Source organism: Pipistrellus hanaki, assembly GCF_964339955.1.
Source record: "Pipistrellus hanaki genome assembly, chromosome: 1".
NCBI lineage: Eukaryota > Metazoa > Chordata > Mammalia > Chiroptera > Vespertilionidae > Pipistrellus > Pipistrellus hanaki.
The window spans coordinates 157,560,181-157,577,657 of record NC_140503.1 but is presented as its reverse complement, the minus strand read 5'-3'; the positions used below and the strand labels follow the sequence as shown (position 1 = coordinate 157,577,657).

At 35.3% G+C, this 17,477-nt stretch overlaps 1 protein-coding gene across 1 annotated transcript; it reads left to right on the top strand.

The window, feature by feature from the left end:
- The first annotated feature begins 1,788 nt into the window (after positions 1-1,788).
- On the top strand, positions 1,789-14,593 carry IBSP (integrin binding sialoprotein). Its single transcript, XM_084877255.1, has 7 exons — positions 1,789-1,868; positions 4,158-4,225; positions 4,319-4,369; positions 4,468-4,545; positions 8,530-8,592; positions 12,852-13,010; positions 13,559-14,593. Exons 2-7 carry the CDS (start codon positions 4,172-4,174, stop codon positions 14,072-14,074), a joined length of 921 nt encoding a protein of 306 aa, XP_084733381.1. The 5' UTR covers positions 1,789-1,868; positions 4,158-4,171; the 3' UTR covers positions 14,075-14,593.
- The last annotated feature ends 2,884 nt before the right edge of the window (positions 14,594-17,477 follow it).

The following is a 17,477-nucleotide window of genomic DNA, read 5'->3' as shown; positions in this document are numbered from 1 at the left end:
AGAACACACACATTCCAGACTGTGCTAGGGAAGACCTGCCTCATCCCAGTCCCATCCCATCTAACAAGGTGACTGGCACATACTTAAAAATGATATTTGTTGCCTGGCTGGAGTGACTCATTTGGTTGAGTGTTGTTCTGTGCAACAAAAGGTTGATGGTTCGATTCCCAATCAGAGCACATACTTATGTTGTGGGTTCCATCCCTGGTAGAGTAAGTGTGGAAGACAAAACAATCGATGTTCTTTCTCACATTGATCTCTCTCTCTCTCTCTCTCTCTCTCTCTCTCTCTCTCTCTCGAATCTCCTATATAATAAAAGGCTAATATGCAAATAGACAAAACAGTGGAATGACTGGTCACTATGATGCGCACTGACCACTAGGGGGCAGATGCTCAACACAGGAGCTGCCCCTGGTGGTCAGTGCACTCCCACAGGGGGAGCGCCTCTTAGTCAGAAGCTGGGCTCATGCCTGGCAAGTGCAGTAGTGGTGGTGGTGGTGAGAGTCTCTCCTGCCTCTGCAGCAGTGCTAAGGATGTCTGACTACTGGCTTATGCCCACTCCTTGTGGGAAGTGGGCCTAAGCCATCAGTCAGATATCCCCCAAGGGCTCCTGGACTGTGAGAGGGCACAGGCTGGACTGAGGGACCCTCCCTTCCCAAGTGCACCAATTTTGTGCACTGTGCCTCTAAAATATATATATATACATATATATATGTGTATGTATATATATGTACATATATATATGTGTGTATATATATACATATGTGCAAGTATATGTACATATATATACATATGTGTGTGTGTGTGTGTGTGTGTGTGTGTGTGTGTATTTCTCAGGTAGAATAAAATTACTTGGGGAAGAATAAAATTACTGGACAAGGAGAATATACAAGCTATTTAACTAAATTTCCCTTTGAAAATTAAAAAAAAAAATTAGCACTTTAGTTTATCAATTAGTCCTTTGTGTGTTCATTTTTCATGAATCATTTCGGTAACAACTGATCTCATTTGCCAGCTGTAATCCTATTTTTCTATACACATAAAACATTAAGTAGGAAAATGAACAGAAAAACTATACAGAAGCCCAAGGGAAAAAAATTTATTTACATTGCTTTTGCAATAAGAAAGGACCATATAAATAACTAATCTAAGAGGTTTATTTTACAAAAAACAAAACAAAAACCAAACAAAACAAAAAACCTGAAACCTTCCTGTCAGTAGGATGATCCTTAAAAGTTTAAACTTTTATACTCAGTGATATTTTAGCAAATATATCTTATAAATCCTGATATTTAATTATATTGATATTTAACTCATGAAGCAGTGAAGCATATTTCAGGAAAATATAAAACAATTGATTATAAAATAATATAAAATATTGTTATTCAGCTCTTTATTATTTAATTGTTTTTACTAAACTAATAATGTAGGATTGTATTTGATGACTAAGTTTTTTTTTCCTTTCAACATAGTAAACACTTGTATAATTATGACATTTTTAAATGGTTAAATGTTTTGCTATTTTCATTCAAATCCAGCATATTATATATATTCAGAAGGCAAACTATTCATCTTCATCTAACCCTTCAATTAAATTCCACAATGCAAACTTCTTGGCACTAAAACTATGTTTCATGTTTATTCAACTGAGCCTGTGTCTTGAAAAAGTGTTGATGTTTGGGGGTTTTCTGGTGAGAATCCACATTCTGACATCACCTTGACCGTGACAGTGATTGGCTGTTGGAAGGCAAAGAAGAGTTTATAGCCAGCAGGGGCAAGTGAATGAGTGAGGGAGGGAGCAGAGGAAATACTCAATCTGTGTCACTCACTTCTGTGAGCCTGCCTCTTCATTCCAGGACTGCAAACGGGTAAGATTTAATATGACAGCTTCATTATTCTAAAAATCAAACAGTCCATGTTTTACATTTCTGGACTTAGCTTTAAAATTTTTTATTTAAATGTTGATATTATTGAACTGTATAGAATGACTATGTAATTTAATACTTGTTTGCCATTAATTTAGTATCTCAGATTTACAATAATGCTTCTTACTTTCTCTCTCTGCATCTCATAGATAACTGTTTATTTCCTCATTCAAGACAACATGAGTAAATTCTATTTTGCATTTGCAAGTCTTCCTCGTTGTATGCAGATCACCCCATAAATTATGCCTAATTAGCATTTCCATTATATAAAATCTTTTCAATACATAATACATTCAGTTTCAAGGTATTACTATCCTATAGCTCTGAAATCAGCATGGGAAGACATTTAGTACTAGAGAAATAGATTATGTTGGTGGTTTATTGTACTCTTCCCAATAAAAACTTGTAATTAGAGTCACAAAACTATCCTTTAAAAATATTTAAATTGTTGTCTGGGTTATTATGATCAATATAGAGGTCTTTGCTTTTGCTGAATCACAAAGTAAATAAAATGAGATTTATGTAGGCAGCCAATTGCTACCTACCTAAATCACTCAGTTCTTTTCATATTACCCCTGCTATGTTTTCATTTAGTTATTCTTATGGTTTGTTCTAAGAAATTTATGTAATAAAAACTCTTTCTATGGTCCTATATATTTAGCTTTTTATTTCTTTAATATATTATTATTATCCCAACTCTTTTCCATAAAGCTGCAAAGCTGCAGAACAACAATCTTTCTGGTTTTGTTGTTGTTTTTTTCCAGAGGGGGGGGAGTTCCAAGGGGAAGAGTGGATTACAGCTAGCAAAGTTCAAAGTATTATTCAGAGCACCCCAAGGAACAATGCAAGCTTCTTAAACAGATGAACCCCCTTCAGGGGCAAGACCTCTTCATCCAGTGTGACCACCAAGAGCTTTGACTGAAGTGGGAGGACTGTGAGGAAATGTGTAGGCATCCAAATCAAAGACCCACTCTGCCACAAATAGAATGTGGCCAAGGACCCAACGAGCTTCCTCAGGCCTCAAACCTTTCCTGATGTAATGTTTGTTTTTAGCGTGAGATACTCAGAGCGGATGCAATAAATCTTGTGAATGGTGACAAAATGCCAAATCAACCTCCAGGGTACAGTCCATACATGGGTTTTATACATTTTAAATGTAGCTTATCCAAGTGTGTTTATGGGGAAATTGCCATCACCACTACACATTGCTTCTACGACGTAGCAAAGCTGTCACTCTGATAGAGAAAGCACTCACGGTTAAAAGTGTATGTCAGTGCAAGTGGGTGGGTGTTAGTAGGCTGTCAGCTAAGTTGATAGAGCCTCTATTGAACTGGATTTTATCTAATACAATAAAATTAAGGTAGGATCTCACTAATTCTATTCCCTTTACTTAAGAGGATTCCATGTGGAACTGAAATCTTTGTATTGCTACAAACTCCAAGACTGCTCAGAACTATTCCCACTCTGAGAGTGGCATCTTCAACTCTTCCCTGACCCTGGAAAGCCCCTGATCTACCCCATGACAGACTCCCATACTAGTGACGGGAAGCTTAAATGGAGCTGGAGAAAACCTAATTTACAGGCATTTGCCCCTGATATTTTAAGGTGAAACTCTGATAAACTTTTCCTGTAGAAACATCCTTAGACATAGCTATTGGTGCAGCATGCCACACACACACACACACACACACACACACACACACACACACCCCAAGTATTGTAGAATATTACAAACAACATTTTAGTTCAAAAGCTACATAGAAGTTGGAAACACCTGTAGAATCATTGACATAAAAACAATCATTTAAATGTATTCAATGTTTGCTTTGTTTTTAACTGTAAAGAAAAGAAACAGATCCCATAACCACACTAACAATTCAATTTACTTAGCTGATACTCCTGTGTCAGTGATATTAGGAGGCCTCCAAACCCCAATGAGTCATATGCTAAGTGCTCACGAGGTGATGAGATGGTCTTCTAGTGACAGATCAAGGCAGATATGTTAAGGCCAAATATGGAACTCAAGATTATTTACAGGTGGTTAAACTCAGTCTTCTATCCCTTAAATAAAAGGAACAATTTTTAAACAAAAGCAGACATTTGGTCATAATTACTCAAAACTATAATTGGGGAGAAATAAAAACAAATTAAATACTTCATCATCTAGTATGAGAAAAAGAAATGCATTTTTATGTTTAATATATGTTAACTTTACCACTTCATTAATTCCAGAGGCAATCACCAAAATGAAGACTGCTTTAATTTTGCTCAGCATTTTGGGAATGGCCTGTGCTTTCTCAGTAAGTTCTCTATTAAAAACCTATATTTATCTTCATTTTTATCTTTTTTATGTCAAATAGAGGATATGTAGTAATTAAATATTTTTTAAACAGATGAAAAATTTTCACCGAAGAGCCAAATCAGATGATTCTGAAGAAAATGGGGTAATTGATTTTATCATACTTCCTTGGCCTGACTACACTTACTCTGGATGTCTTTGCAATTAAACATGAATATAATGACATTTGTTTTGTTTATGCAGGTTTTTAAGTACCTACCACGGTATTATCTTTACAAGCATGCCTACTTTTATCCTCCTCTAAAACGATTTCCAGTTCAGGTAAGTATAAAAACTAATTTTTATTTTTACCCATTTCAATTGAAAGAGAATCAAATTTAACTATGAAACACTGAATTAAACTCTCACTGAAACTCAGCCAGAAAGACCACTTTCTACAAAAAGTTTGTTTTTAACATAATAAAATAAAATTTATCCTTAGTTCTCTTTTAAAGCAGTGATATACGAAACAGAGTAAAATCATTTGGGTCCAGTCTAGAATATAGTAATAGCAAATACCTTGACATATCAAATTCAGGCATTTTGGCTAACTCACTGACAAAAGTGGACAATTTCATCAGTTGTTGATAAGTAAGTCAATGAAAAGGCCATTAATCATTATATTATAGTTAATTCCATACCATCATAGAGTTGTTTTACATCCAATAATTTTAGAATCCTTTAATTGGTAGAAAAAAATTGACTTTATAAATAGTAGAGACCATTTAAAAAGAAATTTTTGTTAATCAATGGTGAGTGCTGAGGATTTTTTTTAACCTTTGACCTGTGTAGGTCACTGGAGCAATAAATATGTCCCACATTGGAGTATAATTATTGTAATGACTCAAGAACTGCAGAGGAAAGAGAGAAATTCATGAAGTAAACCAACATGCTTATGAGAAAAACAAAAAAATTCTTGAAAACAAAAAGAAAAATAGCCAAAGTAAAAATAAAAGTTTCTATTTTTATTGGATTACCTGTGAAGAGGGTCTTTGAAAACTGGAGGGTGTGGTGTTGATTTTAAATACACAACAAACCAGAATTGCACTATTTTTATTCCTATATAGTTTGGGTTAAGGGTACCAATTATGCACCATTTGACTCAGGACTTTTGAGACACTAAAAGCAGCCAATATACAGAAAACAATGCCTCAGCACAGTGGCGTGGCACAGCATTCTACCATATGTTGGGCCAACCCATCTCTAACTCATACAATGATAGGAAGTAATCATTTTAAAGTATTTCTAGCACCACAATAATGACAGGGAATGTGTGTGGACAAAGAAATATGAACACAAATGATACAAGAGCTGTGGGATTTCAGAATTGTCTTCCTTTCCTTGGTTCACCTCAAGCCCATAAATAAACATTGTTCATTTGAAAGTTTCCTTCGTTTTCTTTCTTAAATAAAATGGAAATGATAATAAATTCAACTTTCTGAGTAGCCCCTCAACTTTCTAAAATATCAGATACTTAAAGATATTCACACCTATAAATTTATATATATGGTCCAATTAAAATATCTGTGCTGAAATGATATTAGAAGTTTTATTTTTCATCGACAGACTCTAAGTATATCTTAAATATACAAAATTTCCACAAATTCCACAAATTGGTCCATCTCAACTAATTGAGAATATGTAAGTAAGATAGTTGTTTTTTAAAAAAGAATCCAATAAAATATATCTCCCAATTTAACATTCTTACATAGTATTCATGATATACTCTTCTATTTTGCAGTTTGACTTTTAAGACTTTTTTTTTACATGCCTACTTGTATATTTTTCATAGCTCTTTATTATTTATTCTCCTTAAGTCTATTAAGTATTTAGTGCTCAGATTTTCACTCAACAATGGATTCAGCTGTATTGACTTTGAAATTTGTGTTTTATTTAAATGTTTATATATAATTATTTCTAAAATACCAACTTGTATGAAATATACTATAGTGATTGCAGAGCTATTAACAGTCTATCATATCTTATCTATTGTGAGCTATAGAAATCAAAGTATAAAGTCACTTCTTAAGCATTTTTTAATTGAGGAAATTGCTTTTTTATGATTTTTATGATTCAATTGATATTTGATTAGTATATAAACACTTAGAGGGCAGGAACATTATCTTATATATCTTACTAGGGGCTCAGTGCATGAAATTTGTGCACTCGGGGGGAGGGGTCCCTCAGCTTGACCTGCACTCTCTCAGGAGCCCTCAGGGGAGGTCCGACTGATGGCTTAGGCCTGCTCCCCACAGTTGGACATCCTTAGCACTGCTGCAGAGGTGGGAGAGGCTCCTGCCACTGGTGCACTTGCCAGCCATGGGCTAGGCTTCTGGCTGAGCAGCACTCCCCCTGTGGGAGCACACTGACCACCAGGGGGCAGATCCTGCATTGAGCAAGATCACGCTCTCTGACTTCCCTTGAGGAGTCCCTGATTGCAAGAGGGTGCAGGCCAAGCTGAGGAAGCCCACTGATGCATGATTAGGGCTGGGAGGGATATGCAACTGGACACTTAGCATATTAGGCTTTTATTATATAGGATATTGAACTCAGCTATCACAGTGCTCAATACAGGGAAACTGTCCATATTTCCAACCTCATTTCTTGTTATGACCTTCATTCTCAGCACAATGCCTGGAATATATACTTGGGGATTGAATAGATGGAGTGGTAGAAGTTAGAAGGAGTAATGGTTTAAAAAAGTATATTTGTAATAGGAATAAATGAAAGATAGGAAATAAAGGAAAAGCCCAGGATTCAAGGCATTACATTCAGTTTTACAATTGTTCTCGCTGTAGATATTAATTGAAGAGGATGTGGTTGAAGTGGGAAGAAAGCTAGACATGAGAAAGTTTGGAAAATGATGAAATGCTCCCACTGAAGCAAAATACACTGTCCTCTCTATATAATTTAACAAATAAAAGTAGTTCAAATATAATATCTTTATTTACTCTCTGGGCTGGGAAAGGAACAACCATTAAGGTCATGGCAGTGGAAGAGCAGGTCTAATTATTCTCTTTTCCACCCAAGGTTATTCTTGGCTGAAGGGACAAGCATTCCCTTTCCTTGGGTGGAAGGTGTGGCCCCTGAGGAGTAAGCCCAGCAGGACGACCCCGAGTACGACTGGATCTGGACCGTTTCCTAAAATCTGATTTCTAACCTGGAGGTTCTTTGCAGCTATATTTTCTAAGGCCCATGGAATTTAACTGAGTCAGAATCAAAATTACCATTTACAAAGCAGAAAATGACAGAATCCTACATCGGGTATCCATTTGTATACCTGCTGCCATTAAAAGTTGTGGCACAGAAAGAAGGAAACTTCAATTGGATTAAAACTGGGAGAAAGATGAAGGATTGTCTTAAATGCTCTGAAAGCAAAAGTTTAGATTTGTCTTTTCCTGTAAACAGTAGCAAAGCTCATTAATTTATAATTATATTTGTACACCAGATTCCTTGGTTCAATTTATTCTCATTCATTATTGAGCTCTGTAGAGGGATGGCACTCTAAAATCTCATAAATGAATTAATTTTTCTCTTACATAATTTTCAGTAGACAGGGAGGCCAAAGTAGGTTTATAGCTGTGAGTATGCAAAAGAAATAATTCTTATTTATTTATTTATTGTTATGTTATTTTTTACATTACAACTATAAATCTACTTTTGTCCATCTCTATATAATAGTACATATTACAATTTTTGTTTAAATCTACATATTTAAATTAAGTTTTAGATAGAAAAATATTAAAAATTATATGCAAACTTAATTTCAAGACAAATTCTAATTTAAACTCACCAGGAAAACAAATTACTTCAACGAATCATTTTATAATAAATCTAATAATCATTTTATTCATATTTTATAAATAAAAGAAAAGAAAATAATGTGATCTATGCCTAGCCCAAGATTTGCCTTGAACTGGTTGAAGTTACAACCATTCTGGGCTTCAGATTCCTTCTTTGTGAAAAAGAGAGATTGGATCAGATATTCCTCTTGGTCTCTTAGAGCTAAGCAATTTTGTGATTCATTGCTCTAGTTTTTACATACAAAGTGTTTTTAACGGATTATCCGTGCTTTGAGGTTAAAAACAGAGTATCTCATATATATCTTGATCATTGTAAAATACATTTTTCTCTCTAACCTAATTTTATTTGTGCCCTATCTCCTCCTATCTTTTTCACATCAGCATAAGAACTGTTCTAAGTAAATAAATGTAAATCTACGTATTTAATCACATGTGTATGAATTCATGTGTACATTTTTTTTAGAACAGTGACTCCTCTGAAGAAAATGGAGATGGTGATAGCTCAGATGAGGAGGAAGAGGAAGAGGTAAGAAATTTCTGCAGTTTTTTTCATAACAAACCAGGCAGCACAAACACAAATAGGAAACTAGTTTACTGTAGTAGGGACTCAGCAAACAGCCATGGCCTGCTTACCAACTGCCCACAGTCTTCTATTTTGGACAAGTAAAATGTTACTTAAATTAGAATAAACTAAAATGACCTGTTTAAAACTATTGCCGTTTGGGGTTAAAGTGACCTGTACACAAAACCAAACATACCCTCATTTTAAGTGGAAGAAGTCTGAATTCTGATAAACATGAAATAATTATTTATATTTAAGTGGATAGAACATGATGGTAAAAGACAAGTGTATAATAGTTCTAAATTCAGTGAAATGCTTATTTTAATGACTAAACTTGATTTACTAAGTGAGTAGTAGATGAAAACTAATCTTATATCCTCTATACTATAGTGTTTTGTGATTCATCAGCCTTTCTTGACCCACCAAAGTAGCATTGTTCTTTTTATAGGAATTTCATCTTTTTTGATTAATGACAAAATTTATATTTTTACAGAAAGGCAAATACTCAAGATGTAAAAATGTCTTCTGATATCATACTAAAAACCGGTGTAGTCATGGCTAAAATTCACCTATATATCTTGGAAATTGTACTAACATGCTTACAATTGACACTCTTACCCAAGGAAATGTACTAATCAGGTACATTTTCCTGGGTTGTCAATTATAGCAATCCACTGGTTTGGGAACCTTCTAAGTTCAGGTATTCATAGGTGCTATTTATGAATGGACAATGACAGTGAAAAATGGATCATGGATTAATGCCTGTTAATCTTGAAAACAAAACAGTGTAGGAACTTTAAAAATGACAAATAGTTTGATTTTTTAAACTGTAAAATTAACATTTCCAGTACAGTATTTTACCCTGCTAGCTTAAAGGAAGGCCTTAACCAGAATGCCAAGCCAGTACCAGGAAAAATGCCACCTACTAAATCCCACAAATTTCTGCCTGTATCCAATATAGTAATCTTACACAAGAACTAAGCTGGGATAATCCACTTAACTACAGCTGTTTGCTGTACAGTGATTGTAAAATTGCCTTGCCAGCTAAATTTCTCAACTAGAATCTGTACCTATTGGCTCTTCACTTGTTGAATGGTTGTTGGGGATGGAGGAAGAATAGGATTCCTTTACGACTCTGTTGGAATCACACACACTCAAAATTTTGCCAACAACATCTGAACATCTATGATTCTAAAATAAATTATCTTTAAACTCCCCATGACCCCATAAACTTAGAGACCATAGGTTTCATTCCTCTTTAGAAAGAAATAGTGCAGCACTATATATATGTAGTGCCCATTAATTTTTGGTGGTTTGGTTTTGAACCTTCAGAGGAATAAATGCTTCAAAGATCATTCACTAAAAGTGATCACTGAAAAGTGGATGAAAAAAAACACACACATAAAAAAAAAGTCTTCCATTCTAAAGAGATTCTACAAGCACTTTGCTCCCATTTCTTCCCTACAAGTTCATTGGCCATTCAGATTAAACAGTCTCCAGGAATTGTATTCACATGAGAAGGTGTGTAGGTATATTTTCTACTTGGTAAACAAATATATTTTCAACTTCTAAACCATCCCGTCTCAATAACTATAAAACCTCTGTTAAAATGTAATACACTTAACACAATTATCATGAGTAGGTAGATCGTTGAAATTTCAGAAACTGAATACACAAGTGTAACCAGCACTCATATTAAATAGCAGCACGTGCTTTGAGCTCCATTCCATTCATTAACCAACCCCCACCAAGGGCAACTGCTATTGTGATTCCTAACAGATTGTTTTTACCTTTCTGTGTATTGTATGCATATATGGAATCACACAGCAAATACTCTTTTGTGTGTGGGCTGTTCTACTTTCAACTTCAGAGACTGATTCATATTGTTCTATAGTTGTAAATTATTCATTCTCATTGTTAATATTTCATTATGTTAATGTACCACAATGTATTATTCTTCTGCTTATGTGCATTTGGGTAGTTTCTGGACATATGCATTCATTTCTGGTTGTCAATTTATCTGTAAGTGAAATTTCTAAACCAAAAGGCTATGCATATGTTCAACCTGAGTAGATTCAACTAAACAGGTGTACCAATGTGAACTCCCACTGTCAATAGGAGGGTTCTCACCAACACTTTTTCTTTCAGTCATTTTAGTATTCTAGTGGGTTAATAATACTTTTTAAAGCACAAGTTACTACTTATTTTTCTATCCAATTAGATATTTGAAGGCTAATGCCCCTCAATAACAGACTGGTCTAATTTCCTTTTTAACTTATCATAGCAGGACATCCTCAAATAAAATATCTAGGAAAAGAAAGGGTGTTGTAGGAGAAAATGTAAATGTCCATAAATCGGGAGTTTGGGCCTATACTCATGACCCTGCCACTAATTAACTGCTGTCTATTGACCTCATATGAGATACTTATTCCATTGGACCTCAGGTTTTTCACCTGTGAAAAGAAGGTATGGACCCAACTTGTATATCTTCTTACTCTAAGGATCATCCCTCCTCCATACCTGAAAGATTTTGTTTGTTGAACTAAAACATAAACATGAAAAATAAATAAGTAAACAGTATGGTGTTTGTGGGCTACTTAACACAATTAGCTTGGCGACTGTTTTGGGATTGACTCTAGTATTCCCAAGAGTTCACTGAAACAGTGGAATTTATAAATTTTCTGAAGCAAACATATTTATTTTTATATTTAAATATATTTTTATTGATTTTAGAGAGAGGAAGATGAGAGATAAAAACATCAATGATGAGAGAATTATTGATGGGGTGCTTCCTAATGCCCCCTACTCGTGGTTGAACCCACAACCTGAGCATGTGCCCTGACTGGGAATTGAACTAAGATCTCTTGGTTCCTGGGTAGATGCTCAACCACTGAGCCACACCTGCCGAGCAAACATATTCTTTTTTAATAATAAGTCAGACTAAGTCTGAATTTTGTTTGTGTGTTTTTCAATTCTTAAAATATAGGATCCCTAGTTAAAGTAATGCTAATATCACAGTGTCTTTAAAAATACATTAAATTTTCTAAGACTTAAAGTAAATAAATTCTATAGATATGGATTCCTGATTTTTAATATTAGCTGTGAAATTAACTCAATTAACAACAGTTGCCTAACAACATGGAGTAAAGGAAAAAGACTAAAATGTTAAGAGATTATAATAAGCATTCATTTGAAAAGAGGTAATTTTACAAAAACATATTCATGCATAGCATAATATATTACTAAGGGTTTCTTGGAGTATCAGTTTTCTTATTGCACAGGAAAACTGATTGCATGTCAAATTCCTGACAATTTTTGAATACTGCATATGGCACATAACTGGCTTACATATTTTCAGCTAGATTTTGAATTAAATATATCCATTTTATTTTAATAAGCTTGAAAACTAGTGAGATGCATTCACTTCTTTTGGTAATAAATAAGACATGTTACCAATTTGTTTGAAAGGAGTTGGTTTATATTTAAAAAAATCCCTTTTAAAAAATTTATGCTAGTTGTCATGTTGACAACTCCTATAAATTCTAACAATCATCAAAAACTTCAAGGGCTCAGCTTTTTGAGTTAGAAAGCTATAGTTTCATCACTTACCATGAAAACTTAAGCAAGTTTTTTAGCTTTTCTGAGTTCCATTTCTTTTTCTAAAAAGAGTAATAATCCTACCTTAGAGTGCTGCTATAAAGAACAAAAGAAAAATAGGTATAAAGTTCTCAGCTAATTCATCAGCAAGTATAAGAGTTAATTTACTACCATGTTGTAGTAGTTGCTAATAAGAATTTTTAAATTTCAATTATTTAAATTCAACATTTCTAACCAACTGAAATTTAATCAACTGAAATTATATTACTTCAATTAATGAAAAAGACTTTAATTGTGAGGCTTTACGAGCCTAAATCCTATATTTTGTGATACCATATAGAAAGATATGCTGAAATTTTTATACAAATATTTTTAAATTAATTAAATAGAATATAAAGATATCTAGAACACACTATAGTGAGGTACATGGTATGTGGTAGCTTTGAGTTGAATTATAAAAAGTGAGAAGTACAAATGGCATAAGAGGAAGCAGAATTATCAACATTGGGTGATGAGCTGGCTGAGGGATGCAAAGTTTTTTTCCCCAATAGTGGTTCATGATTCCAACAAATCTTGAGTTATCTTCTGGCTAAAATAACTTTTTTTGCTCTGAACATTTCTACCAGGAGAATTCAAACGAAGAAGCAAACAATGAGGAGTCTAATGAAGATGAAGAATCTGAGGCTGAGAACTCCACCCTTTCTGCTACAACACCTGTCTACGGAGAAGAGACCACACCAGGAACGGGAAATGTAGGCCTAGCTGCGATCCAACTTCCCAAGAAGGTAATAATTTATCTCAGTGTTAAATATGACCTCATTCCTCCACTGAAGCCTAAGGTTATCCTGACGCTATATACAAAGAATTCTGTATTGTCTTTTTAACTCACCGAGAATGCAAGAGCAGATAAAATTTTCTGGTTAACAAGTAAGGAAAGATCTTTTCCAATGCACGGTCTCTTCCCGTGTTATTACAGTGACTTTTACTTTATAACGAAAGGTCAAGGACAAGCATCTTAGCAACGGATTAAAGGTCTTGAGAGATGCCGTTACATTTCAGGGAACAGGATTCAAGACAGAAAGTGGGTAGTAGCATCTCCCAAGAGGAAGTTCATTTATCAAGTACATTTTTCTCCTTCAAAACCTAGAGACAAAGGTCCAAATTCTGAATTTTTAAAGTCCCCACCAATCCTTTTTTTAAGTTAAACTGGCTTCAATACAGAATTATACCTAGAATAAGGCTGACAGTACAGTCTGTGTTGAATAAAGTGATGGCCTCTTTTACATGTTTTCATGCCTAGATTTGGATTTTTTTTTCAAATTTTCCCTTCCAGGCTGGAGATGTAGGAAAGAAGGCTACAAAAAAGGAAGAAAGTGAAGAAGAGGAAGAGGAGGAAGAGGAAGAGGAAGAAAATGAAGAAAACGAAGCAGAAGTGGATGAAAACGGGCAAAGCGTAAATGGCACCAGCACCAACAGCACAGACGTAGAGAATGGCAATGGCAGCAGCGGAGGAGACAATGGAGAAGAAGAAGAAGAAGAGGAAGAAGAAAAGGCAGAAGCAACCACAGTGGTTGGAGAGCAGGACAACGGCGGGTTCGAACCCACCACTCCACCACAGGAGGCCTATGGGACCACCCCACCACCCCCGGGGGAAACCACTACCGCCGAATATGAGGGGGAGTATGAACAAACAGGCACCAATGAGTATGACAATGGCTATGAAGTCTACGAAAACGAGAATGCAGAACCTCGAGGGGACAATTACCGAGCCTATGAGGATGAGTACAGCTACTACAAAGGGCGTGGCTATGATAGCTATGACGGTCAAAATTACTACTACCACCAGTGAAGGCCCAGCCTGGGATGAGTTCATCCAATCTGGTGTTTCATGTGGCTACAGTTTTCAATGTTCAACTCAGGAAGGAGCAATGTAACACATGTGCATATAACAATGTGGAATGGTGCTACTGTTCCAAAGTGATTTTCTGTAATTGCTTCTGCAAGTAATGGGCTTCGTGCTGCTTCCCCCTGGTATGCTATTGAGAGGTCATTGTAGATCAGGGTCATTTGTCAAGTGGTCAACCATTCCATGAGACTGAGTTCAATTGAATGTTTTGAAGTTGTAGTTCTGTAAGTAGTATTTTTAACGTGTTTGTTCTATATCTGCTAAAACATACTTTTTGTGCAAGAAGTGCTTTGAAGAAGAAACTCATTGACATTAGTGACACTGTATACAATAAATGTGTAATTCATTAATCACACTACCTATCCAACACTGTATATTTTAATTATCATCCTCATGTATTTTTATGTGACCTATACGTATATTCTATTATGGGTTTTATCACAAATAAAAATGCAATTCTTCAAATATGTTATATGAAGAAAAGTGAGAGATTCGGAATGAAAAAAATGGGAGGCAAGTAGAGGGACAATTCAGCTAAAAGGATAAAAGCTTATTTGCACTATAATTTAAAATTCAGAAAAACTGTAAACATTTTCTTATAGATACATCATCTTAACTAAGATTTTGACATGCTCATGGGCAGGGTCGGCCATATACATCAGGAAGAATAAAAAGTTTTTATTAGGGTTACCAGATTTAACAAATAAAAAATATGATGCTTTTTAAAAATTGAATTGCAGGTAAACAATGAGTAGTTTTTAGTATAAGTATGTTCCTTGGATATTTGGCCTTTGTGAACTATTTGGACCGTACTTATACTAAATGATTCATGGTTGCCTGAAATTCAAATTTAATAGAATATTCTGTGTTATATCTGGCAACCTTACTCCTATTTAATTTGCTTTAAGGTGTGGTATGGAGTAAGGTAGGGTATAAAACTCTTACATACAAACCACACACACACACACACACACACACACAGCTCATATGCAAACTTTTAACTGTAATTTGTGCTTTAATCTAACCCAGTAACAAATTTCTAATGGGAATAGTAAAGGCAAGTAAGTAGTGGTAAGAAACAAAAATACAATAATTTATTCATCTTTTTATTTAGTTAGGTATAAGGTGCTTTGAGCATCTACTATGGAGCAGGACAATGTTTAGACGTTGAATATATGAAAACAAAGAATCCTGTCCTCAAAATGATTTCAGTCTGATAACTAACAGCTGTAAGACATTACATGCATCAATTCATTATCTTCTCATTTTTTATTTTGAAAAATACAAAGCTATCAGAAGTTGGAAGACTAGTACATGAGCACTCTTATTATACCTTTCACCTAGATCTACTAAGGGTTAACACTTTGCAATATTTTTGTTATCTCTGTCTATTTCTGTGTGTCTGTCTTCATATACATATGTGTGTATACTTCTTTTTCAAATGATTAGAATGATTGTAGATATCATGACATTATGACTCTGCACCCTAAATACTTTAAAATTTGGTGTAAGAATAAGGGATTCATATACAATACTGTTCTCTTTCCCAAGAAATTTAGCATAGATGTAATATTTTCTAATATACAATCTATATTTAAATTTTCTCAAATATTACAATAATTTCCTTTATTGCTAATTTATTTAGTTCTTGCAAAACTCTATCAGGCACAAAGAAGTTATCTGTGAAGTTTATTTATTTATTAATACCCAAAGTTATTCATTTTTATATAGCAAAATTGGTTCATCTTTTCCTTCATGGTTTCTTCGATTGCTTTTGATTCATGTAATGTGGGTAACCATTATCCTACTTCAGGGATTTGAGCTAGCTCACTCCCATCCCTGAGTGCAGAATGATAACTATTCCCCAACCTTGCTCCTAGCAGTAGCTAGGCGTCTCCTTTAGACTAGTGGGATTTGTTAAGAGAGCTGTGGCAAAGTATTTCTTAGAGTAGGCAATGCCAGCCAGCAGAGGGAAGATTCATGGCCTCTCCCCAGACGCCAGCATGAGTAGGCAGTCAGATATTGGAGCCTATAGACAACCAAGTACCCAAGGGCCTAGATGGAAGCAACATAAAGTTCTTAGATGAAGACAAAGGGGTGGGCTGGTGAGAGCTATGATTTAACACAGTTCCTGGGCACCCCAACAATGCCTCCTTCAGTAGTTCTTTCAGTCATACCTGCAAAATCATCCGTATGGAAGCCCCCCTCTTGAAATATTTATCCTACTTAGGATCACATATTAGAGTTTTAGCTTCCTTCTGTCATCTTAGGCTTGCTGGCCTCTTGCTCCAAATTCTTTTTGACTTTCCCTACTAAAGCTCTATTTTCTGTATTTCCCCTTTGATGACCTATTTGGAAGAAATTTGATGAGAATTCAAAATATTCTAATAGAAAAGAGAACATTTTATTCTTCCAAGAAAAATTCCCTTGTGAGTGAATCAAATGATTCTTTTTAACGGAGGAAAGATTAAGAATGAAGTAAGCTATTCTCATAGCATCTCTTCTCCAGGCTGCTTATCCTTTCTTGTTCCAGGTGGAATCACAAAGCACTTTGCCAAGACTTGGGTAGGAGTACACTCACTCCTTCTGGATGTATCTGGGAACAGGTCAGGTTGTCAGGAAGTACAGCAGATCCTCCCCTACCTACCTCTTCCAAATTCCAAAATTTGGGAGGCTTATGAGTGTCCTGGGCCATTCTAAAGGAGGCTGGCTACACAGAGGAGTTGGCATGAGGAAAAAAAAAAAAAAGGTTTTAGGGCATAAAGAGGATTACTTCTCTGAGTTGAGCCATGGCAGACATGCAGGCCCTTGCCAGGCAATAGTGTGGTGAGAGGCCTCTCAGCACAGGCCTCGCGGTGGGGTGAGTGTCTGTGGGTATTAGCATGGCCACAGGGCAGCTGCTCCTCAGAGATGACTCTGTCCCTCTCCCTATAGTCACCCTAGGTCCTGTTCCCTCATTTTAAGTCCCTCTTATTTCCTTCAACATGATGCCTCAATCAAAACCCTCCCAGATGGTAACCTGGGAGTATGCTCATATTTAATCTATGGGAAACAATGAATAAACCCCCTCCACCCTTTCACTTTATTATGTGACATAAATTCTATACCCTGCTTCTTTCATGGCTAACTCTGTGAATGTCCTACCACCCTTTCTTCTCTTTACAAAATTTTCACCTTGAAAAGCTACAGCTTTGTCTTTCAAAATGATTGCGTCTATTGAGAGCTCCAAGGGCCTGTTTCAGAACCCCAAAAACAAATGTTGATTTTCTTTCCATTTGGATTTCTCTAATAAAAAAAAAATTAATAAAACACAACCCATCTCTAGGCAAAGTGATTCTCTAGATTC